General features: G+C 53.5%; 1 protein-coding gene across 6 annotated transcripts in view; it reads left to right on the plus strand.

Annotated features, from left to right (window-relative positions):
• SCN5A (sodium channel, voltage gated, type V alpha subunit) overlaps positions 1-23,110 on the plus strand; it is an 84,959-nt gene that overhangs the window by 4,572 nt on the left and 57,277 nt on the right. For 4 of the 6 annotated variants that reach the window (XM_011953307.1, XM_011953309.1, XM_011953305.1 and 1 more), the window contains exons 3-9: positions 6,331-6,420; positions 7,813-7,941; positions 14,732-14,823; positions 18,797-19,027; positions 20,564-20,627; positions 21,910-22,051; positions 22,567-22,764. In XM_011953307.1, coding sequence (XP_011808697.1) covers positions 6,331-6,420; positions 7,813-7,941; positions 14,732-14,823; positions 18,797-19,027; positions 20,564-20,627; positions 21,910-22,051; positions 22,567-22,764 — 946 coding nt within the window. Of the gene's footprint in view, positions 1-6,330; positions 6,421-7,812; positions 7,942-14,731; positions 14,824-14,963; positions 15,056-18,796; positions 19,028-20,563; positions 20,628-21,909; positions 22,052-22,566; positions 22,765-23,110 lie in introns of all 6 variants that reach the window. The other 2 variants (XM_011953304.1, XM_011953308.1) reach the window with 1 other exon arrangement.

The following is a 23,110-nucleotide window of genomic DNA, read 5'->3' on the forward strand; positions in this document are numbered from 1 at the left end:
CTTTGCTGGACACGCTGGGGTATCGATCCAAATAAGACCCGTCTGGGCCCTTGGCAATTTTATTGTCCCGTAAAAGTGATAAGGCAGCTTTGCAAATAGTTATCATTTCTGCCAGAGTGTAGTCACAGCCTGGTAAGAAGAACAGAGCAGCAGGAGGAGGAAAAGCCAGCTTTTCTTGCTCTAAGCCTGTCTCCGGCCTCACTCCAGGGGCGTGGCCTCTCTAAAAGCATCCTCCAACTCTCACCTGGGGTTTCTCCTCCAGGTATCTAACCAACCCAGCTCTGTTTGGCAGCCACAGAAGCCCTCAGGGATGTAGCAGAAGCTCCAGAGCTCCTGTAAGCGGCTGAGCTGGGTCTTGAGGGAAATGAAAGGTCAGGGAGGCAGGTGGGCAAGGGAGGGAGTGGGGGGCCCTCAAGTGCCCAGCCTGGCCAGTGTCCATTGAGCAATGACTCTGAGGCTGTAAGGTGCTGCTTCCACCTGGAAAAACTGGCCCTGAGGGCTCAGAGCCAGCCTCCATCCCCCAGGACAGCTGCCCCAGGGAAGTGTCGAGCATCAGTGAGGACCTGGTTCCCAGTGGCTGCCTTGACACTGCTGCTGCCTGGGGATGGGAGCACATTGCTGGACCTCGACAGCGCCACTTGGTGGGCTCAGTGGGCGCTAGGGGGAAGAAGAGGTCTAGATTTGTGGGGTTTGGGAGCAGCCCCTCTGCAACACTGTTGAGCCTTGACATTGAGTGTGGTGTGTGTGGACCAGTAGCATCAGCTTCACCAGGATGTTGTAGGAGTGGCCAAATCTTGAGCCTCACCCCAGAACCTGTGTTTTAGCAAGGTCCCATGTGCATGCCACCCTAGGGCAGTTGCTTCCAAATGCCAGTCTGAGGGCCACCTCAGTCTCACCTGGGAAGTTTGTAAAAATGCAAATTCTTAGCTCTTTTCAGACCAGAATTACCAGTGTGAGGCCTAGAAATCTATAAGCACTCCATGAAGTTTTTTAAGTTTGAGGTATACTACTTCATATACCATAAAATTGATCTTTTTTTCTTTTTTGGGGAGGGGGGTACGGAGTCTCACTCTGCCACCCAGGCTGGATGCAGTGGCGCAATCTCGGCTCACTACAACCTCTGCCTCCCAGGTTCAAGTGATTCCCTGCCTCAGCCTCCCGAGTAGCTGGTATTACAGGCGCCCGCCACCACACCCAGCTGATTTTTGTATTTTTAGTAAAGATGGGGTTTCACCATCTTGGCCAGGCTGGTCTGGAACTCCTGTCCTCGTAATCCATCCACCTCGGCCTCCCAAAGTGCTGGGATTACAGTCATGAGCCACTGCACCCAGCCAAAATTTACCATTTTTAAGTGCACAGTTCAGTGGGTTTTAGTATATTTATAAGGTTATGCAACCATCACCACTATCTACTTCCAGAACATTTGCATCACCCCAAAAGAAATTCCGTGCCCATTATCAGTCACTATGCATTTCTAAAGAACATCAGATCTCATGTTTTGAATGGTGAACTTTTGCTCTGCTTAAATTTTTATACTCATTCAAACATCTACTAAGTTTCATATGTGCAAAGTTCTGTGCTACGCCCTTTGGGAAGGGTAAGTGGGGCAAAGACAAACTTAAAAATGGACAGGAATGCAGCCTGGTGAGAAAACCTGCTCACTCATGACAATCCAGGAGCTCACAGACTATAGCAAGTGTGCGGTGATTCCGCTTGGCCTTGTTCTTGGCTCCATGCTTGCAGTGTGTCTCTGGGAAGTTACCAAAAAGTAAATATGGGCATGTGAAATGATTTTTTGTATGTATTTTTGTTATAATCCTGCAGAATGTGTTCCTGCTAGGGTTAAATAAAAGAAACCAACTGAACTCCATATCCTACCGCAGTCACATTCAGAGAGGCCTCACACACACACCAAGAAGCATTTTGCCTTCCTGGTTATACAGGATCTGTGCACAAAATCCTCCCACGTTCCTCTACCGGCTTCAAATGGGCAATCAAACCACATGTCCGTGTGTGTATGTGTGTGCGCATGTTGATTTAATAGCACAAATACATGAAAACACCCCTCCACAGTTAATTACCTTTTCTTTGGGAGTTTTTTTTTTGTTGTTGTTGTTGTTTTAACTCCCTGGGATCTGAAGACTTAGGCAGCCCAAGTGTCAGGCATTCCCCACAACTCAGGCAGTCCTTGCTGGCATTTTAATCACAAGCCTCGGAGTGGGTGTTTGGGGACAATGACATGACAAGATTGAAGATGTTCCGCTGAGCATAGACCTGGAGAGCTGGCCTTTGCCTCAGCCCACACAAGGGACCAGCTCAATCATCAGCCTGAAATTACAAGGCAGTGCAAACAGGTGTGCCCTGGCCAGGAGTTAAGTTGACTCATCTCTCTGGTGTTGGCTACATGCTGGGCACCATGGGGGACCTGGGTATGCTTTAGGCAGAGTCATATGGACCGGGGGCTCAGTCTAGGAAGGAAGAGATCTCACACATGCAGAAGAAGGACTGACAATTGTGCAAGTGCTGTCCTCAAGGCCATGGGAACCAGGCAAGGATTTTGAGCAGTGAAGTGGCAGAGAGACAAGAGCTTGCTACACGTCACCCTAAGCCATTGCTGTGTCTGGAAAAGATAAAACCCAGGTAGATAGCGCCTGTCATTGCCCACCATGGGACCCAGGCCCTGACTGGTGGGATTCAGAGGGATGTGTGCCCTGGCTCTTCCCTGAGTCTGGGTGTTCAAGTTCTCACTCACCTCTGTCTGGGTCCAGCCAAGTCCTGTAGTGCAAGACAGCCTGTTCACACCACTGCTCCCTGCAGTGGGGCCTGTTCCCCACTCTAAGGAGAGCTGTGAGTGGTCCCCCTAGAGGGACTTGGCTCTACCGAGAGGAGTCCAGCACCCAGCCTTCAGCCCACGCTGCTTCACCATGACCAACTGGGCTGACTGGTTGCTGGAGCAACCCTGGCCAGCCTTGGTGCTTATCTAAACGCCTCCTCCGGGAAGCCTTCCTGCCCAGCCCAGCCAGAGGCATGTCTGGTTTTTTCATAACATCCCATGTCAGAGCGTTTTGGGGACATGGCTCCACTGCCCTCCTGGGTCCCACTCAGGGCCAGATACACATGCTCAGGTGGGATTTCCTCTTACAAATAACAAATCATTTCCTCCTTCCTGTACAGTAGTTGCCCCACATTCGACGGTGCTCTTTATCTCGTTTGGTTTTCATGCTGCCCCATGGGTGGCAGAGGCCAGGCGTGGAATAGCTTACCTGCTTGGCACGTGAGAGCCAGAAGCAGCGTGACTCATGCAGGCCCTCCAGTCTGGAGGCAGGAGAGTGGACCAGGTGGCCTTGAATGTCATCTTGCAGAGGTGGTGCAGCATGGGGCCTCAGAGTGGGGCCCAGATCAGGAGAGCCAGGGTGCAGGCTGGCTCAGCCATTGATCAGCTTGGTACTGGGAGTACTTTCCCAGGACTCCTGTAACAAATTACCACCAACGCAGTGGCTTAAAGCACCGCCATTTATCATCTTACAACTTTGGAAGTCAGAGGTCTAAAATGGACTAAACTCAAGGTGTTGGCAGGTCTGCACTCCTTTTGGAGGCTGTAGGGGAGAATGTGTTTCCGAGGCTTTTCCAGCCTCTGGAGGCTGCACCGGATTCTTGGTCTGTGGTTCCCTTTCATCATCAAGCCAGGAATGGCCGGTTGAGTTTCCTATCACAACACTCTGCCTCTCCCTCTTCCGCTTAAAAGGACCCCTGTGATTACACTGAGTCTACCTGGATAAGCCAGAATGATCTCCCCACCTCAGGATCCTTAATTTAGGGCCAGGAGCAGTGGCTGATACTTGTAATCTCAGCACTTTGGGTGGCCGAGGTGGGAGGATTGCTCAAGCCCAGGAGTTCAAGACCAGCCTAAGCAATGTGGTAAGACGTTGTATCTACAAAAAAAAAAAAAATTAAAAATTAGCTGGCTATGGTAGTGCACATCTGTAGTCCTAGCTACTCAGGAGGCTGAGGCGGGAGGATCTCTTGAGCCCAAGAGTTCAAGGCTGTGGTAAGCTATGATAATACCATTGCACTCCAGCCCCAGTGACAGAGCTAGACCCTGTCTCGTGGAGGCCACGGGAGATCCTTAATTTAATGACGTCTGCACAGTCTCATTTTGTTCTACAAATTAGCATATTCACAGTTTCCGGGGATTCGGCCATGGCTACCTTGGGGGTGGTGGGGGCGTTATTCTGCCTACCACAGTGACCTTCAACTTAACCTCTTTGTGCCTCAGTCTTCTTATCACCTAAAATGGAAACAAAGTCTGCACCACATATTGTTGGGAAAATTGAATTAGCTGATGGACACGGAGAGCAAATTCTGGTACCTAGGAAGGGCTCAATAAATATTCACTCTTGGTATCATTGCTTGCATATTTTAGGAGTCACCTGGACTCCTCAGTAGACGCTTAGCAGTAGATCCGTGGGGATGAATAAAGACTGGTTGGGGGGCTTATTAACCGTCTGCCCAGTGAGGAAAGCCTTGGCACATAGCCCGCATGTGGGCAGTATGTGTGTGTGTGTGTGTGTGTGTGTGTGTGTGTGTGTGTGTGTGTGTAAGGGAGAAAGCGTACTGATATTGAGATGATTATCTGATCCTGCCTTGAAAGCTGGAGAGGGATATAAGCCTGGCCCTGGAGACCCTCACACAGACAGCGGACTAGGCAGATACCAAACTGATGGAGAGACCCCAGGGCCTGAAGTGATGCCTTCTGGTCGGGGAGAAATCAAGTCTTCCTGGAACCATGGCATTGGAACCCAGCAGTCCTGTTGGCTCAGTCCTCGTTTGACTCAGGGAGATTCCCAAAGCCTAATTCCCCCTCGTCCCAGATGAGAAATTAGATAATTATAAACTGGAGGCTGGTTTGAGATGCTGATTTCCTGATTGCCTGACTCCCTAGAAGAGGACTGGCAGCACAGAGGGCATCTACCTGGTTAGATTCATGAGAGGCCTCCCCACTGTCCCCAGCTGGGGCAGTCGTCACCACAGCCTGGTCTGGTCTGTGGTCTGACTGCGCTGGCCTCCCCGTCGGGTGAGGTGGAGCTATGCTAGGGAGGAAAGAGGCAGCCCCTGGAGCTCAATTACTGCAGCTCCTGGGCGGCCTGAGGGAATCACCAGTTTGGCAGCTGTGCACACGGGGCTGAGGCCAGGCATGGTGTTGAGTGCTTGGGGGCAGCCATAGGGAGTGGAAGGCCCAGCCTCTCCTCTGGGGCTGGGGAGGGATTTGTGAGAGAAGCACAGTGTCCCTCGTCTAGGCCAGGCCCCAAGGGGTGCTGAAGCCCATAGGAAGCCCAGAGTCTGCCCCTTTGTTCCTCTACAGGCCTTGCAGAAGTGAGGCAGAGGTGGAGGAGGGTGGTCAGAGCTTTGTCTAGCCTGAAGCAGCAGCTAGGAATTGTAGCCAGAGTCAGGGTCAGAGAAGGCCTGGGCAGTTCAGTTCAAGACCAAGAGCCCACAAGTAGACCTGAAGCACACCTCTGGCATTGGAAGCACTCCCTTGTGATGGGAGACAGATGGACGTTGCTGTTCAGTGAGCCACCATGGCTAAAAGAGGGGTGCCCGAAGCCCGCAGGGCACAGAGGTAGCACCGTGTTACCAGAAAGGCAGGACAGGCTGCTGGGGAGTTAGATGGGGTCCTGCTGAGGGGCTCCTGCAGGGTGAGAAGGAGATTCCCAGGTGGAGCAGAGGGCTAGCTTGAAGAGTAGGTACACAGGCAGGAAGCAGCCAGAGGAACGGTCCCCTGCCTCCCCTGGGGTAGCAGGCCCTGGCCAGGTGTGCAGTTGGTTGGCAGCAGAGCATTCTGCAGAGAACTTCTAGAGAAAGCCTGGCCTGGGCTGCTCCCCTAGAAGTGGGGGAGGGAACTCAGAGCCCTGCCACTCTGGCCTTGCCCTCCCCTGAGGAGCAATTTATAAATGCCCATTTCTCTCCTATGTGACTGAGGACAGGGCCCCTCACCTGACTGCGGTTAAAAGCCTTTGAGGTCTGGGGCCCACCTTTCCTGCCTTCCCTCCACACAAGACCCTACCAGCAGTGTGGTTTCAGGTCTCTGGTGCCTATTAGGTGTCGTGGAGCAGGCCGGGGGCCAGCTGCCAGTGCCAGGGAAGGGACAGAGACCAGCCTGGGTGGAGGGGGGTTGGCATGGACTGGTCACAGCCCCAATGTGTTTCCTTAGAGACCCTGTTTATTGCTGTGGTAGCACTGTCCTGGCAGTGATGACTCCCAGGGGCAGGACCCCCCAGCGGTGGTGGCGTGGTCGGCCTGCGCTGCTCGGCTTTCCTTGACCCCACACACGCTCTTCAGCATGCTCATCATGTGCACCATCCTCACCAACTGCGTGTTCATGGCCCAGCACGACCCTCCACCCTGGACCAAGTATGTCGAGTGAGTAAATCTTCAGGGCCTCCGCTCCACGTGGCCCTCTCTCTTCCTTTCCATTCCATGCCATGGCTCCTAAAGCTGCCTCAGAAGAGGGCTGTGTCCAGGCCCAGGAACTTACCCGCAGCAGTGGGGCAGCCCTTGGCTCAGCTTCTACCCTCTTTTGCCTTTCCCAGTCCTGCCAACTTCTGGCATTAATTTGAGTCATGCCTTCTGGGGAGGAAGCTCTCCAGATTGGCAAAGCAGGGAGTTTCTCCCTGTTTTGCCTAAAGAGGAATGATGACATTGGAGAAGGCTCTGAAATAATAATAATTTATTGAGCATTTTGTACACGCCAGGCACTGTCATAAGAACAATAAGCATCATCTCCTTTAACCTTCATGGCCACCCAGTAGGGTGGGTGCAGCCACCTTCCCCATTCCACAGATAAGACTAAGAATTAGAGAAATAGCTGGCCTGATGTCATGCAGCTAGGAGGTGCCCCAGGGCTATCCCCACTTCAGTAACACAGTCTGCTGCCTTTTTTCCCAAGTCCTGCCTCCTATAACCATTTGCACAGTTCCAGAAACTGCTTCTGGTCTTTTCTTCCCAAACAAAAGTACCTTGCCTGGAGGTTCTAAGCAGATTTGATAGGCGCTTACTGCATTTGCCTGCAGTTTTCAAGAGACCAGCAGAATGTTGGGGCAGCCTCTCTTCCCAAAGCAGCCTGCCTGGTTGTTCTTCACGTTCACATAGATCCTAGCAGTGCTCTCAACTGGTACGTGCAGCTGCTCTGAATCCTGGGATGCAGTCCTATCCCGCTTCAGCCCCGGGGGCCCCAGTGCTAGCATCCAGGCATTTTGGATTCCTCAGGCTGCCCTAGGCAGAGAGAACAGCACCCCAACTCCCACCAGCCCCATGCATTATAACATCACCCTTCAAGCCCAAGGTGGACAGCTGGACCCACCTACCCTGTAAGCAGTTGAGGATTGACTGGGCCCATTGCTAACTGCTGAAGACCCACATATAGGGGTGAGGGTCCATATATACTCTCCTATAGCACAGACCCTGTAGCCACTGTATGCCTGTTAGACGCACTGCCCCCCAGGGCTAGGGAAAGGAGATTGGGAGGAGGTTTTCTTCCACCAAGACAACTGAGAGAGAACACAGAGAGTTCACATGGACACATGGCAGTTACACGATAATATGGAATAAACAAATTGGACGATGGATTCATTAGCCAGATGTTTAGAGCAAAGCTCCATCCCCAACTCCAGCTCTACCATGGGGGCATTGTAGAGAGCCCCGTTCGATGGCCCCTGTTGAAGGGAGCTGTGTAGGCTCGCACCATGTAGGGAACCTGGAGAACCTGGCCTGCTCAGGCCTCCCTGAGAAACCCCATCGGCCTCTCCTGCCCAGGTACACCTTCACCGCCATTTACACCTTTGAGTCTCTCGTCAAGATTCTGGCTCGAGGCTTCTGCCTACATGCGTTCACCTTCCTTCGGGACCCATGGAACTGGCTGGACTTCAGTGTGATTGTCATGGCGTAAGTATCTCGTTTGCTATGCTGTGCTATGCCATGCAGGCGACACTAGGGTGGAGTGTGCACACCCCAGGTTCCGGACCACCCCTCTCTTTCTGGCTTCCTCCCTGCAGTCCACATGCAGCTCTGTACATAGGCTGGAGGAAGGTAGGGTGGAGGCCCTCAGCCCATCCTGGTGGGGAGAGATGGCTCAGGCAGGCCTTGGTGGTCTGGCCTACTGGCTCACCTGGGGCTCCGTGGCAGCCCTGGGCTCCAGGGACACCATTAAGATTCTGGTTTTGTATCCTCTGCCCTTCCCACCAAGAGAAAACAATATTTCAACCCCTGGCCCACTGCAAATGGTGACCTGGATTTCAAGATGATTAAGAATGAAATTGCAGTCAAGAGAAGGAGCCTGGAGAAGTGACTGAGCATCCCCAGAAACTGACACTAGGCACACCAGCACATCAGCTTGCTCCATCCAGAGACTGAATGCTTGGCACATTTTAAAGCACCCGGCCACTGACACAATACAGTGGATCCTCACACCAGCCAGAGAAGTAGGGTACATGGGGATGGCTTAGCCCATTTTATGGGTGAGAAAACTGATGCCAAGGACACACAGGGAGCCTGCCAGAAAGTGAATGTGACCCCAGGCCTGCTGCAGCCCAGGCTGAGGCCCCCGCCTCTTTGCCTAGGAGAAACTCTTGCTGAGGGGTCAGTGTTGAGGCTGCACTCCACCGTGGAAGTGTCAGGGAACAGATGCTGGGTTCTGATGGGACATCTGCAGAAGTCGTGATCAGAGGCTCAGCCATCAAAGCCTTTTTGAAGGCTGAGTGCAGTGGCTCATGCCTGTAATTCCAGCACTTTGGGAGGTCAAGGTGAGCAGATTACTTGAGCTCAAGACTAGCCTGGGCAACATAGCAAGACCCCATGTCTATGAAAAACACAAGAATTAGCTGGGCATTGTGGCACACACGTGCAGTCTCAGCTACTCGGGAGGCTGAAGCGAGAGAGGATCACTTGAGCCTGTGAAGTCAAGGATGCAGTGAGCTGTGATCACATCACTGCGCTCCAGTCTGGGCAACAGAGCAAGACTGGCTCAAGAAAAGAGAAAAAAGAAAAAGGCCTTTCTGAAGCAGAGGACCTAGTGTGTGCAGGGTTGAGCACTGCACCTCAGCAAGGAGCAGAGCTGGTGAGGCTCATACCCCCTGTCCTTGCAAACCCTCAGTTTCCCAACATGTGAAAGGATAGTGTTGGGTGCTGTGGTATCAGAAGCTCAATTCAGCTCTCACTTTCTAGGATGCTTGGAATGCCTAAATCTACCTGTTGAAGACAGCCTTTAACCCCAGGCATGAGCAGCCCTGAGCTCAGCCATGCTGTCAGGGAGAGAGGACAAAGAGGGAAGCTATTCCCTGAGGGCACTTTCAAACTAGATGGAGAACCTGGTAGTCGGAAAATGCATCAGAATCTCTGTTTCTAGGTATACTATTTGTGAGCCAACTCTAGGCCTCCATTTTACAAGTGGGAAAACTGGCTCTGAGAGACAATATCACTTGCCCCAAACCCAGTATGGATTTAGGCCTGGGTGGAGTTGAGCGAGCAAGGAAAGAGTGATGGGAGGTGAAGTTGCAGAGTAGTGGGATGGAGGACTGATTGTGGTAAAAGCCAGGTGTGATGGGAGTCACTGGGGTGTAAGAACAGGCAGAGCTGTGACCTGCTTTACATTCTGTAGAGACTTCCCCGGCTATGGTGTGGACCACAGACTGGAGAAGGTAGAGACAGACAGAGTAGTTAGGAGGCTATACCTTGGTAGCCAGGAGAGAGAAGATAGTGACTGGAACCAAGGACCAAGTGGAGAAGGGGAGCACCTGATCAGATTCTGGACATATTTTGCAGGTAGGGCTGACGGGAGGCCCCCAAGGTGGTTTTTGGTTTGAGCAGCTGCTGGGTGGACGGTGTTCCCATTGGTTGAAATGGAAAATTGGAGAGAGCGGCACTGGTTGAAGTAGGAAGAGAATCAAAAGTCCAGTTAGGGATGTATGACATTTGAAGGTACCCAGAGTGAGATATTGAGTAGGCAACTGGATATTCCAGTCTAGGGTTCAATAAAGAGGTCCAAGGTGGAGGTATAAATTTAGAAACCGTGGGGATACAGATGGTATTTAAAGCCAGGAGACCAGATGAGATCACCTAGGCATGAGTGTAACCTGTAGCCTGAAGTACTGTGGGACGCTCCAACATCTGGAGGCCAAGAGAGAAGACTGGAGGGCAGAGGCCAATCAGAAGAGGGTCATGTCTAGGAAGGAATGTGATTCCAATGGAAACCTGCCACCAGGAGGTTGGGGAAGGTGATGACTAAGAATGGACTATTGGATTTCACAGTGGGAAGGTCACCGGTGCCCTTGACAAGAGGGATTCCAGTGGAGAAAAAGGACATGCACTGGAGAGAGAGTGGGAGGAGAGGAGGTGTGGCAAGTAGAGACATCTATTTTGTGGGGATTGCTATAAAATGGGACCGAAAATGGTGTGGTGGTCCGTGTGGAATGTGGGTCAATCAAGGGAGGGCTTTTAAAGAAGGGGGGTATCTTTGCAGGCTGGTGAAAATAATCCAGTAGAGAGGGGATGCTAGATGATGTAGATGAGCCAGGGGATTGCAGGAGCAAAGCCCTTGAGCTGGCCCAAGAGGGTGGGAATCCAGTGCCAAGGGGGAGCGTCAACCTGAAGAGCAGGGAAGGCAGAATTTCAGGTGGAGATGGAGGTAGGTTGATAGAGTTGATGATGAAAGAGGAAGGAATTTCTCTTCTGATTGCTTCTATTTTCTCAGTGAAATAAGAAGCTGGATCATCAGCTGAGAACAGAGTGGGGAGGCACATCTGAGGTTTCAGAGAGAGGGAGAACTTTTCATGTCAGAGCCGAGGAGGTTGCACTGACTTGGGAATGGAGTAAGATTGCCAGGCCTGGCCCTGGGGTGCCCTGTGGGTGGAAAGCAGTAATCCACAGGGTCCTGAGGCTGGGTGTCACAGGAAGGAAGGTGGCTTCGGGCAGGAGAGGATATAGCGTCTGCCTGAGCCTTTCCTAGCTCTGCAGCCTAGAGCCTGGGCAAGACAGTGTCACCACAGAGGCAGCCCCATATCCCAGGAAGTCATTGCCCTGGCCCAAGCTTTGGCTCAGGCTGTGTCTCTGGGAGATGCCCTGAGCGACCTCAGGCCCTTAACCAGTCCTTCTGCCCTGTCTCCTGGGAGAATCCTGGTTTCATTCCCAAACCTCTTCTTCCACTGGGAGTCACAAAGCAGGTGTGCCTTCCTCGCCAAAACCTGCTTGCCTTCGCTGTGTGCCAGGGCCAGGGCTGACAAGGCAGAACTCAGCCTCAGAAGCTCAGACACTCTCCATGTTTCCAAGCACCTCACAGAAATGGCACATCCACTTCCCAAAGGGCTGTGTGACCTATTGGCACATCAGCTGTTGGGCCCTTGGCTGGCCTGGCCTGGCAGCTTCGATTGACGGGGATTCTGGCTTGTGAAAACCGGTTAATTACTGCGTTTGAAATGCATTCTCTTAGAGATGCAATGGTTCAGTAACAAGGGACTCTAGGATAATCAAAGGAGACTTGAGTGAAGGGAAACATTCCATTCAGTGAAATCCTCCATCTGACCTCCATTACACAGATGGAGAAACTGAGGCTCAGAGAACCTCACACTTGTCCAAAGTTCTAGACTGAATCAGAAGCAATGCTGAGACTAAAACCAAGTCTCTCAACTCCAAACCATGGGATGGACGGCAGAGGCATGCCGAGTCTGATGTTTCTGCTGGGGTGATCCTCCACCCCACTGATACAGAGGCTGTGAGAGGGTCTGGGGCAGGGTGCTGGGAAGCCTGCCAGGCTCAGCTTGCAGCCCTCCAGCCAGAGCTCTTCCTGTGGCCCCACTCACAGAAGGGCATTACCTGCTAGTTAACACAGCCTCCCACCTTCTGGGGTTGTTATGGAAACCAAACCTGGAGGGAAAGGGAGGAGGGCAGAGAGGAGGGTGGCAATTCCTGCAGTCACTAACGGCGTGGGCTTCACCATCTCAAGATAAGGGTGGAGCAGGAAGAAGGCTTCCCTGCACTGGGGCTGGTGATGGGATAGGATTCCCACCCACCACCCTTTGCTCTTTCTGCCCCTGTCTGTTGTCCAGCTGTCTGCCCCTGGCCAGCAGCAGTTTAGCCATCACTGAAGGAGCAGACTGGCTTGAAGGAGAGTTTTGCCAGCCTGAGAGGGGCAACGCTCTATCCCCTCACGTGACCGCACACTTGCCACCTCTGCAACTGGCCCTGTGTCATACCAAGCATTCCTCCTGTCCTGCCACACTCAGAGGACCCAAAAGAGGCCTCGGTGGGGATCTGGGTAGAATAAGAGAGGCAGTAGCCCACCATGTCACCAACATGGTCCCAGACATTCCACACCCTTACCCTGCAAGTCCTCTTTTAAGACTTCCTCTAACTCATGATTGCTCTCCCAGACAGACACACGGCCACCAGCTGCACTCCTATTTCCAGCCACTCAGCTGGCTTTGCAAGCCTGCCAGGAGCACAGATATGGTCCTCCCTTGTTCTGTCACTAAGCTGTCCTTGTCACCTTGGGACACCAGCTGCCTAGAAGGCAGACAATGAATGGAGGCCAAGCACTGTCTGTGCTGGGGACACTGTGCTGGGGGCAGGTTCCACCCCGGGACAGGCAAAGACGACAGGCAGAATCTAAGGTAGAGATAGGCAGAGTTTTCAATGGAGACACCAGGGGACAGACTGGGTCTGTAAGGGACAGGAGGGAAGCAAGGACGGTTGGTTCCCTCTCTGACCTGCACAGTATTCCACTTACTCCCTGTAATTAGAAGAGACAGCCTTGAAACCAGTATCCTGGGCAAGGGGAGCTGCTGTGCCCAGGCACAGTTGGTAGAACAGCAGCCAAAAACGAGGCCCAGAGCCTCCAGCGGGCCAGAGCCATGGTTTCCATGGGATGGCAATGTCAGCAATATCCCAGGCTCAGCCAGAAAGTCCTGTGACAGCACCATGTCTGGAGAGAGACCGAGAGAAGAATGTGGGACAGAGGCCTTAGGGTCTGAGCCATCATGGAGAATGGAATAGCTCTCAGAAGTTGAGAGGGACCTTGGATCAAATTAGCAGGTGTATGTGGGCCAAAACAAGCACGGTGACTTCTGCTCCCCAGCAGACGATGGGACTGCATCTGACTGCCACACTGGAGAAAGATGTACATGCTGAAGTGAATACAGGAGATGGAATGGAAACCACACCACAGAAAGGGTCTGGTGTCGCCAGAGGAAAGCAAGCTTTGGCAATGTGTCTGCTGACATCATCTGGGTAGGGCTTTGTGAGTAAGGAAAGATCAGTGTGGTGCATAGGGCCATGTGAAAATGGAGGGGCTCCTCCAGTGGACGTAGAGAAATCTGGTGTCAACCCAGTGTCAGTTAGAGCTGGACCTATGGACCCCAGGGCATTAAGCCCCTTGACTCAGCTGGCCAAGTTCTTTCCTGTAGATATTCAAAGCCTGAAGGGGAATTGGGAAGCTGGGAGCAGACTGGAAGGGCCTGGAGGTCCAGACCGCCCAGCAGAGTGAGTCTGGCAGCAGTGCCAGCCCACCCTTGCACTCACCCAGAGCCACAGGGCTGACATCCTGTGTCTGACGTCACTCAGACACGTGCGTCAGATGCACTTGGTTAAACATCAGACATCCCGAGTCCAGTGTCCTTTGTTAAACACCAGACACCTTCGGTTAAATGTCACACACCCTGGATGCAAAGCCTTTGATTAAATGTCACAAGTCACTTGCCACTGTCCCGATGGCCTTGGTCACACACTGTCCATGGTCCTCGTGGTCATGTGGCCCATCTACTGCATATTCTCATGCTCTGCTTGGGCAGGTCCTTGCCCACCAGCGACCACCTTCTTACTCCTGTCCCTGTGGAGGCCACGGATCAGCAACTCTCCAAGTTCGAGGAGGGGACCCACAGCCGCTCACCCTGTTGAGCCTCGCTCGGACCCAAGTAGGACAGACCCCAGGAAGAGAATCTTGCCTCTGGAGGCCAGTCCTCTGGTGGAGACCCAGAGCCATCCCTGGAAGATACCAAGGGTCTGGGGGTGGGACCGGTAGACTTGTTGGGGAGGCACTCCACTGCCTTGGGGCCCCTCATCCTGCCCTTTTCTCTTCTTGGGTTGCTCCTTGCCTGTGAGTAGTTGAAGAACTCAGGCAACCTCTCTTCCCATCTTCCAGCGCCTCTGTCTTGGGAACTCTGTTTTTTCCAATGAGTATTCAGGCCACCTCCGCCTCGTGACTTCAAGGACTTCTGAGCCAGGCACAAGCTGATCAACAGATGGAGGTTCCACAGAAGATGTGGACCAAAACTAGGACGAGAAACGCACTTGCATCCTGTATCACCTGACCAGAGCCTCTTGGAAAACAGGCTTCTCTCTTCACTCTGATGTGTCCCCAGCCCCAGACCCCACATGTGGCTTCATGTCATGGATCCCAGTGGTGTGGAGAGAGTGACAAAGTGGTTGCCTCCTAGCACCGGTTATCCATGGCACCATCACCAAGAGAGTCACCGTGAAGCTTGCCGTGTGGACATCCTTACGGCACTGAAGCTGAGGTCCTGTGTTAGGAGGGTTGAAATCCAGAAGAAAACCTGAGGGAGGTCCTGGGCTATCCACAGCACTCCCCCCGACCCCCATGGGAGGGGGCCAAGGGAGAGGGCTGGTCGGGGAGGGCAGGCGGAGGTTCTGCTTTGTAATTCCCAATAACTGTGGTTTGATTCTGCAGGTATGTATCAGAAAATATAAAACTAGGCAATTTGTCGGCTCTTCGAACTTTCAGAGTCCTGAGAGCTCTAAAAACTATTTCAGTTATCCCAGGTAAGATGCCCAGGTTTGCCTCTCAGATCTCAGCTACAAGTGACTCTCTCTCTGTCTTCCCCACCCCCTTTCCTCCTCTGACTGTGTATCTCCTATTGGCGTGTTGTCATTGTCTCGTGTGTGAATTTCCCTTGTTACAGATACACAACTGAATTTGTGGACCTGGGCAATGTCTCAGCCTTACGCACCTTCCGAGTCCTCCGGGCCCTGAAAACTATATCAGTCATTTCAGGTGAAAATCAGGTTAAACGCCAAGGCTGGAGGGATACGCCTGGGCCTTTCCAGCCACCTGGGAGCCAAGGCAACCCTCCAGAAGGCCCTTCAAATGTGCCTGTCACCAGAATACCTTTCCTAGGGCTCAGGTGCCAGGGGCTAGTGGCAGCCTCAGAATGGGCTTCAGGCTGCCCACTGCAGCAAAGCCCACTCTCACAGACACCAGGGGACACAGAGCACCCCACAGTGGGCCCACATTGAACCCAATTTTTTCCAAGATAGTGGACTACTTTTCCAAACCACACTCAGCTATTTGAATAGCTAAAAGTTTTATATGAATTGCTTCAGCCTGAAATGTCAGCTTCTGATGAGGAAACCAAAAGAAATGTATTTGCGGGACCCCCCCATACACACCCGGAATGAAAAAGGAAAACTTCAGCACGGTCTTTCATGACTGAGTGCCACGGCCCGCCTTGTGCCCCATCTGGTGATACAAGTAGGGCCAGAGCCCCAGCCCCATTTTGCGAAACCAAGTGTAATCTGTGGACAGGCATCATCGGGCCTTGGTGCCTAACAGCCCTCGCTGCATGGTGCGGTAGAGGTTTAGCAAACCATGCATGGTAGCCTCAGGAAGAAATTCTCCTTGACAGATGTTGGCAGCTGCATCTGGGAAATCTCCTAGGCCCAGATGACCTCTCTAGAAATCATTCCACCCATCCATTCAGGAAAACTCTGAAAAGACTTGTGATTTCTGAGCCTGGTTGTGCGATGTGCCGGTGCTGAAGCTGAGTTCCACCCAGGAGACATTCCTATCCTAAGTTTGTATTCCCTCTCCCCAGGCTCAAAGCTCCTCCTGTTTGGAGGAATTTGCTCTGGAGGGGCAGTGCCCAGAGGTTCGTTCCAGAAGTCTTTTCTGAAAGCAGCCACACTTAGAATTGGGGAAGGCACTTCTTTTAAAAAGGCAGCTTGGCTGGGCGCAGTGGCTCACGCCTGTAATCCCAGCACTTTGGGAGGCCGAGGCGGGTGGATCACTTGAGGTCAGGAGTTCAAGACCAGCCTGGCCAACATGGCGAAACCCTGCCTCTACTAAAACACAAGAATTAGCTGGGCATTGTGGCACACACGTGCAGTCTCAGCTACTCGGGAGGCTGAAGCGAGAGAGGATCACTTGAGCCTGTGAAGTCAAGGATGCAGTGAGCCGAGGTCACATCACTGCACTCCAGCCTGGGCAACCAAGTGAGACTCTGTCTAAAAAAAAAAAAAAAAAAAAGGCGACTGGAAATAGGTTGCATGCCATCATTCTGGGGAGGTGTGAGAGCTGACAGGAGGATCGGTTGAACCAGATGGCTACATCCACTCCTGATGTGGAACCTGGTGGCTCCCAGGCCTATTGCCTGCTTTGAGCTATGTTGCCCCCAAGGAGTCAGAAGCTCTGCTCTAAGCTCCAGTAAGGAATCTGGACTCCCCCCGGTAGGGCTAGTTATCTTGCCAGAGGAGCCCCCAGTTATGCTATGTTCACACTGAGCTTTCTAGCCTCTAAACCCACTGTTCATAAGGGCCACATCTCACCCAGGGCTCCCACAAGTGGCCCAGACCCCTGCCAAGGGCCAGTAGCAAGGGGACAGTCTGCTTCCACTCAGTCCCACGGAGCCACCTGCATTGAGACAGACATCATGGGCCTTGGCATGCATAGACTCAGAAACCACATGGTCTCTCCTCTAGGGCCAGGGAACAGCCTCACAAGCACACACCCCACCAAAGTAGACAAACACAGGACTTAAGGCATATTCCTGGTGTGTTTTATAAGAAACATTTACAAAGAGAAATATTTCTCAGTCCTGGGGAAAAGGAGGAAGCCCACCAATCTCAGCCTAGCTCCATGGGACCTCTTCAAAGCTGCCAGCAACCTAGTGAGCCAGCAGGCTCTAAAAGTGGCCAATAGAAAAATGCCGTGGTCGGCATTATGGAAGGCTCTCGGGAGGAAGTGTCCTCTGATCTGAGTCTGAAATAGCCCTAGTCCTCTCTAGTCTCAAGTCGCTTTTCCATAAAATGAGAGTGAAATCAGAATTGGTGGTTTCCAAGGGCTCTTCCACCCAGCCCATTAATTCAGTGGCAGGAGGATTTCCCAGTTGATCTACTGGGGCCCATCCCTTCCTGGGTCTTTTCAGAAAGAATCCTGCAATTCCTTTGCAACCATTCCTTCCAGAAGTGAAATCTATCGTCAGTATGAGAAATGTTCAAAGGGGTGAGTTATCCTTGGCCACTATCTCCACAGACCAGGTCAGGGTGTACTTTGCTGGCCTTGAATGGGACACTTCAGGCCAAAGAGACTTTAGCCTAACAATTGAGGCAGAGACCAGTTTGGGTATTCGAGCTGCTGTCCATCAGTCTTCACTTCGTTCCCCTCGAGACATGCAGGTCTCCAGCCCAGTAAACCCACCAAAGGGTACAGGAAGCTCCGTTACAGATGAGGAGCACTGGACCATGAAGAGCTTGTGGATCCCACCACCACCACTACTCTGGGCCCAGACCTGCGAGGTCCACCCACTGCCCAGGCAGTTGCCAACATCTGCCAGGACGATTTCCACAAGGAAAGCTGAGTGCCTCTGAGCCCTGGGCAGGCAGCAGTGTCAGTGGCACCATGGGGAGGTCATCCTCTCCCCATCTTGTGTTTGCCCACCATGGCCTCCTTGCCTGTGGGTCACAGGCCCAGCAGCAGCAGGCACAGAAGCCACAGATGCTCCTAACACATTAACCAGCGGGACAGTGGATGGATGGAGCTTAATCTGAGATCTGGCCGCTTGGGACAGGGGATGAGGGGCAGGGCCCTGCTGCTGGCAGAGGATCCCCCTCATTCCCCATGCTCTGCTTGCATTTGTCCTAGGACAGTCGCTAAGGGCCAGACTGGTGTCTACACATGCTTTTCTGTCATTCTGCTATGTGGTGCTGGCTTCTGCAGGGAGCTAGGCTGTGCAACTAACAGATCACAGCCTCTCAGCTATGGAGAATGGGATGGATGGGGGCATGGGGAGGTCCTAGAGGGACAGGGTAAGTGGGAAGATGCAATGCAGGTCAGCCCTGTTTCTGAACCTTCCCTAAAGGTGGGCCTGAGCCAGCGCAGGCCCCTTAGACATCACCTACCATGACCCTGCCAGACCCTCACCCAGAGCCACCAGCACACACCGACCACAGCCCCTAACCCCTACCCGATGAGACCCTGGGCCCCTAGTTTCCTCCAAACAATCCACACTCCCTGTGCATCAAATAGAACCAACCCCAGCTGTGGAGCAGGGGGACCCCCAGCAGGAATGGCTCTATTTCTCCCCATCTCAGGATCAAGGCTGAGGGCCCTCCATTGCCTCCATCTCCTTTTCCATGGACTACATTAAAAGGGGTAGGTCTGGCACACCTTCAGACCAGCCAAAGGGGGTGATGCTCTGAGTATGTGTTTTCTCAAGAAAACAGCACTTTCCACGCCCATGCCATATATTTGGCTGGTGGGCAGCAAAGAGGAGCAGGTTCCCTCTGAAACTACAAAGCCAGCCTAGACTCCTGCCCAGGGAAATCAAGACAGAATCTCAGCTGCTGAGGAAAGTGGGGCTTGGGTCTCAAAGCCCAGGAGAAGCCTCCCTTATTCTGTCCCCACCTCTGGTTGCCTACTCAGGTCCCAACCCAGCTCAACTCAGGCCCAGCCCCCCACCAGTGGAGCACAGAGCTCGGTGCCCCTGGGTGACCCCGTGCTTGTTCTTGCCTTCCCCAGGGCTGAAGACCATCGTGGGGGCCCTGATTCAGTCTGTGAAGAAGCTGGCTGATGTGATGGTCCTCACGGTCTTCTGCCTCAGTGTCTTTGCCCTCATCGGCCTGCAGCTCTTCATGGGCAACCTAAGGCACAAGTGCGTGCGCAACTTCACGGCGCTCAACGGCACCAACGGCTCCGTGGAGGCCGATGGCTTGGTGTGGGAATCCCTGGACCTTTACCTCAGTGATCCAGGTGCGAACTCTCTCTGCAGCTGGGGAAGGCTTTGCGAGACCAGCAGGGCGGGGTCACCTCCCACACATGCGTCACCAGCGGGCAGGCCTCCAGGGTTGTGCAAGCCCTGTCTGATCCCCCAGAGACCCAGACAGAGGACAGATGGGGAGCAGACTTAGGGCCTGCCTTGTGACTTCCCAGGCTAGATGGGGAGGCGATGCTTGAGGAGTGGGAAGTACGGAGTTAGATGGAGGGCCGGTTGGGGGAAGAGCAGCTGCAGCATTTGGAGATGGGACTGACCCTAGAGTGTTGCAATGGCAAGGTGACCAGCCAGCTCACAGACTGTCAGCTTGGGAAAGGGCTGGACACAGAGCCTGAGTAGTTGATGAGGCTTCAGAGTGAAGCCCCACCTAGCTGGCATGGAGATTTCCCGGTTGACATCAGTGTTCCTTGCCAGGATGCTAATTCCATGTACGTGTACCCCAGAACCCTGCAAGGGAGTTGGAACAAGCCCAGTGATTGTGCCAAGTTGTGTGAGCCCCTCTGTTGTTTCACTGCCCTATGGCTCACACTTCCATTCTCCAGGCTGATGGCCAGCACCACTCTTGACTAGAGCCATTGGTCTGTTTCAGAGGTACATGCTGCCGCAAGGCCAGATTCCAGGCCACAGGACCCTGGGCCAGAATGACTCTGAGGGCCATTCTGAGGTTAGGGCCTCTTACGTACACCAGCAGTCCACTTTGGAAAACGAAACATAGACACTTAATGAGTAGTTCAGCAGTGGCCTCATAACAGTGGTTCTCAAACTTCCATGTGCGCCCAAGTCACCTAGAAGGCTCTGGAAAACAGATTTCTGGGCCCCACCACCCCTAGAGTTTCTGAGTCAGTAGGTCTGGGTGGCAGTCGGGAAGTTGCATTTCTGAGCAGTTTCCAGTTGACGCTGATGATGATGGTTCGAGGACCATGCTTTGACAACTGTCGCCTAAGACAAAGCCAGGTAATGGTGAGTGTTGGGGACTGATGACTGCCACAGAGAGGAGAGGACAAGACGGGCAGTCCTGTCTGGTGCAGCTCCATCCAGACAGACCACAGCATTAGCATGATGACTATGGCAGGCATCACTTCTACCATTTTATGTGATGGGAGTGAGTACAGAATTGGGCAGTAGCCGGCCAAGGCCTCACAGTCTCACAGTGACTCGGCAGCCAAGCTGGACCTCTGCCCAGACCCTTGCCTCCTGACCTTGGTGGGCCCCCTGAGTGGTTTCGGGTGGGGTGCAGAAGCTTCCTGTGGGGACAGCTGAGGCCCTGCCTAGGGCTTCCCGTGTCTTCTGAGAGCATGGGGACACTGGCAGCAGGATGTCTGCAGAGGAGCAGGAGGAAGGCCAGAGGCACAGCCAGAGTTGCCTGAAGCCTGGCCAGGCAGAGGGTAGGGGCAGGGAAGGAGCAGAGAAGAATGAAGACCACTAGTGAGGTCTCCACCTCTCCAAAACCCTGGGTGCGAGGCAGAAACTTTTGGGCCAGAGTGCCCCTCACCAGCATGATGTTTCTCTTACAGAAAATTACCTGCTCAAGAATGGCACCTCCGACGTGTTACTGTGTGGGAACAGCTCTGACGCTGGGTATGTGGCACCCACCACCCCGGGTCTCCTTGTCCTGCCAGAGGAGTCTCCTGGTGTTTTCTCAACTGATTCTATTTTCTATTTATGCCCTGACCCCAGGGTCAGTGAGGCCTTCTTTCGTCTCCCTTCCCTGCCAGGATCCTTCCCCAGCTTCCCACCTTGTCCCCAGCACAGAGGAGACAGCTGCTGGAGAAAGGTCAGGGACAGAGCTGCAGGGAGAGCTAACGGAGCCCTGAAGCGGGGCTGGGCCTGAGGGATAGCTCGGGATGCCTTCTACAGCCCCCCCGACCAGCCCACCCCCAACTCCATTCCCTTCCAGAAGCTCCCCAGAACTGCTCCGTCCAGCTCCAGTCTTCCCTCCCTCACGCTGAGCTGTCCCTTGGAGTGAATGTGGTTTTCCCAGCAGCCTGGACTTTCCTTGGGATGCCCCAGTAGCCATGTGCAGCTTCCAGGGCCCTGTGCACACCAGGGTCTGGATCAGTGTGACAGTGCCATGGAGTGTTGGAGAAGTGGGTCACAGAGGGTCACCTCAAAGGAGAAGTACCAAGTTTGTTGCCTCCTTCCTGTCACCAAAGAGATTGTCTGGAGGGTCTTGGGACATTAACAAGACACAGAGGTCCCTTGGATGCATCCATCCACTTGCTAAGCCCGTCTGTGTGTGTATCACACACGCATGCATGCACACATGACTCCAGACCAGCATTTCCTCTTTGGGAGAGAGGCTATCACCTCCAGCTCTGTGAACTGTGGATCCGGCTCGCTGAACCAGTGACTGTGTGCACAGTTGTGCAAATGGGCTCCCGACATGGCCAAGCCCCAACCCATCCCCTCCAGAATCATTTCTCAACCCCATGGCCCTGGCTTTGCCCTGGGCTCATCCTGTTCAGCTCAGCTGAGGCTCACTGCTCTCCCCAACCCTGCTCTGCCCCATGCCTGTGCTGTACTCAACTCCTCCTGGGGTAAATGGGCAGAGGAAGAGACATGAGCCAGGCTTGCATGCTTCCTCTCTGTGAGGAGAGGCAACTTAATAGTAGCTGGTGATGGTGTGTCATATGGGCAGAAGGGAGCTTGATTTAGGCCTAGCAGAGTACAGATAGGTAGAGTAAAATGGAAGATAGTGTCCCAGTGGGAGGCACGCACCAACAAAGTCACGGAGGCAGGATCCAGCCAGAGCAGTGGGGCATACACTGGGTTGCCCAGGGCGACAAGTCCAGCCCAGCAAGGGTTTCAAGGGCAGCAGACCCCTGACAGCATGGAACAAAGTCTCTGTGTGTGGCTGCAGGACATGTCCCGAGGGCTACCGGTGCCTAAAGGCAGGCGAGAATCCTGACCACGGCTACACCAGCTTCGATTCCTTTGCCTGGGCCTTTCTTGCACTCTTCCGCCTGATGACGCAGGACTGCTGGGAGCGCCTCTATCAGCAGGTGTGTGTGCCCACAGCGGGACAGCAACTGTGGGCTCAGGGTCCAGGCTACACAAGTGACTAGCCAGAATTGGCCCCAGCAGCCTCCCCACTGGTGAGAGCTTTGGAGGGGATGGGGACAAGGACCTTTGCTTCTGAGGGAGAAGGGATCTGCAAGCAAAGAAACTTTCTTTTTGCTGGTGATGAAGCACCAGTCCCTTCATACAGGATGCTGTCTGCTCTGTGAGGGGGACACTCCTTCTCCCTGTAGGACGGAATATTCTCCCTCTGTGGGCACAGCATGCCCTGAGTTGGGAGAGACATTCTGCCTCCCTCCTTGGGTGGGACACAGCCCCACTGTGTGCAGGTCATTCTCTGCAGGTCAGTACATGTCCCTCTCTATAGGTGGGACATCTCTACCCTCCTCCCTAGGCTATGGCTATTTGACCCCTGGTACAACTAGACCAGGTGACTTGGAAATGCCATAACCCAGTAGGGGCCCCAGTGAGGGTGACCTCTGCCCCCTTGCTCCCCCAGACCCTCAGATCTGCAGGGAAGATCTACATGATCTTCTTCATGCTTGTCATCTTCCTGGGGTCCTTCTACCTGGTGAACCTGATCCTGGCCGTGGTCGCCATGGCCTATGAGGAGCAAAACCAAGCCACCATCGCTGAGACCGAGGAGAAGGAAAAGCGCTTTCAGGAGGCCATGGAAATGCTCAAGAAAGAACACGAGGTGGGTGAGCAGTGCCACCAAGGAGCCTCTAAGCCCTCACCTGACTGTGGGTGCTTATAGGTGGGGTATATGCTGGGTAAAGCTGGTGCCTGCAGGCATGGTACATGCTGGGTGAAGCTGGTTCCTGTGCATGGTGCAGTCCCTGCTGGGTAAAGGTATTTTCTGTGAATGTGGTATCTGCTGAGTAAAAATTTGGAACCTGCTGGGTTAAGATGTGCCTGTTAGTGAGGAGCCTACTAGGTAAAAGTGACATCTGGGCCGGGCACGGTGGCTCAAGCCTGTAATCCCAGCACTTTGGGAGGCTGAGACGGGCGGATCACAAGGTCAGGAGATCGAGACCATCCTG

The sequence above is a fragment of the Colobus angolensis genome, unplaced genomic scaffold (assembly GCF_000951035.1).
Source record: "Colobus angolensis palliatus isolate OR3802 unplaced genomic scaffold, Cang.pa_1.0 Scaffold36, whole genome shotgun sequence".
Taxonomy (NCBI): domain Eukaryota; kingdom Metazoa; phylum Chordata; class Mammalia; order Primates; family Cercopithecidae; genus Colobus; species Colobus angolensis.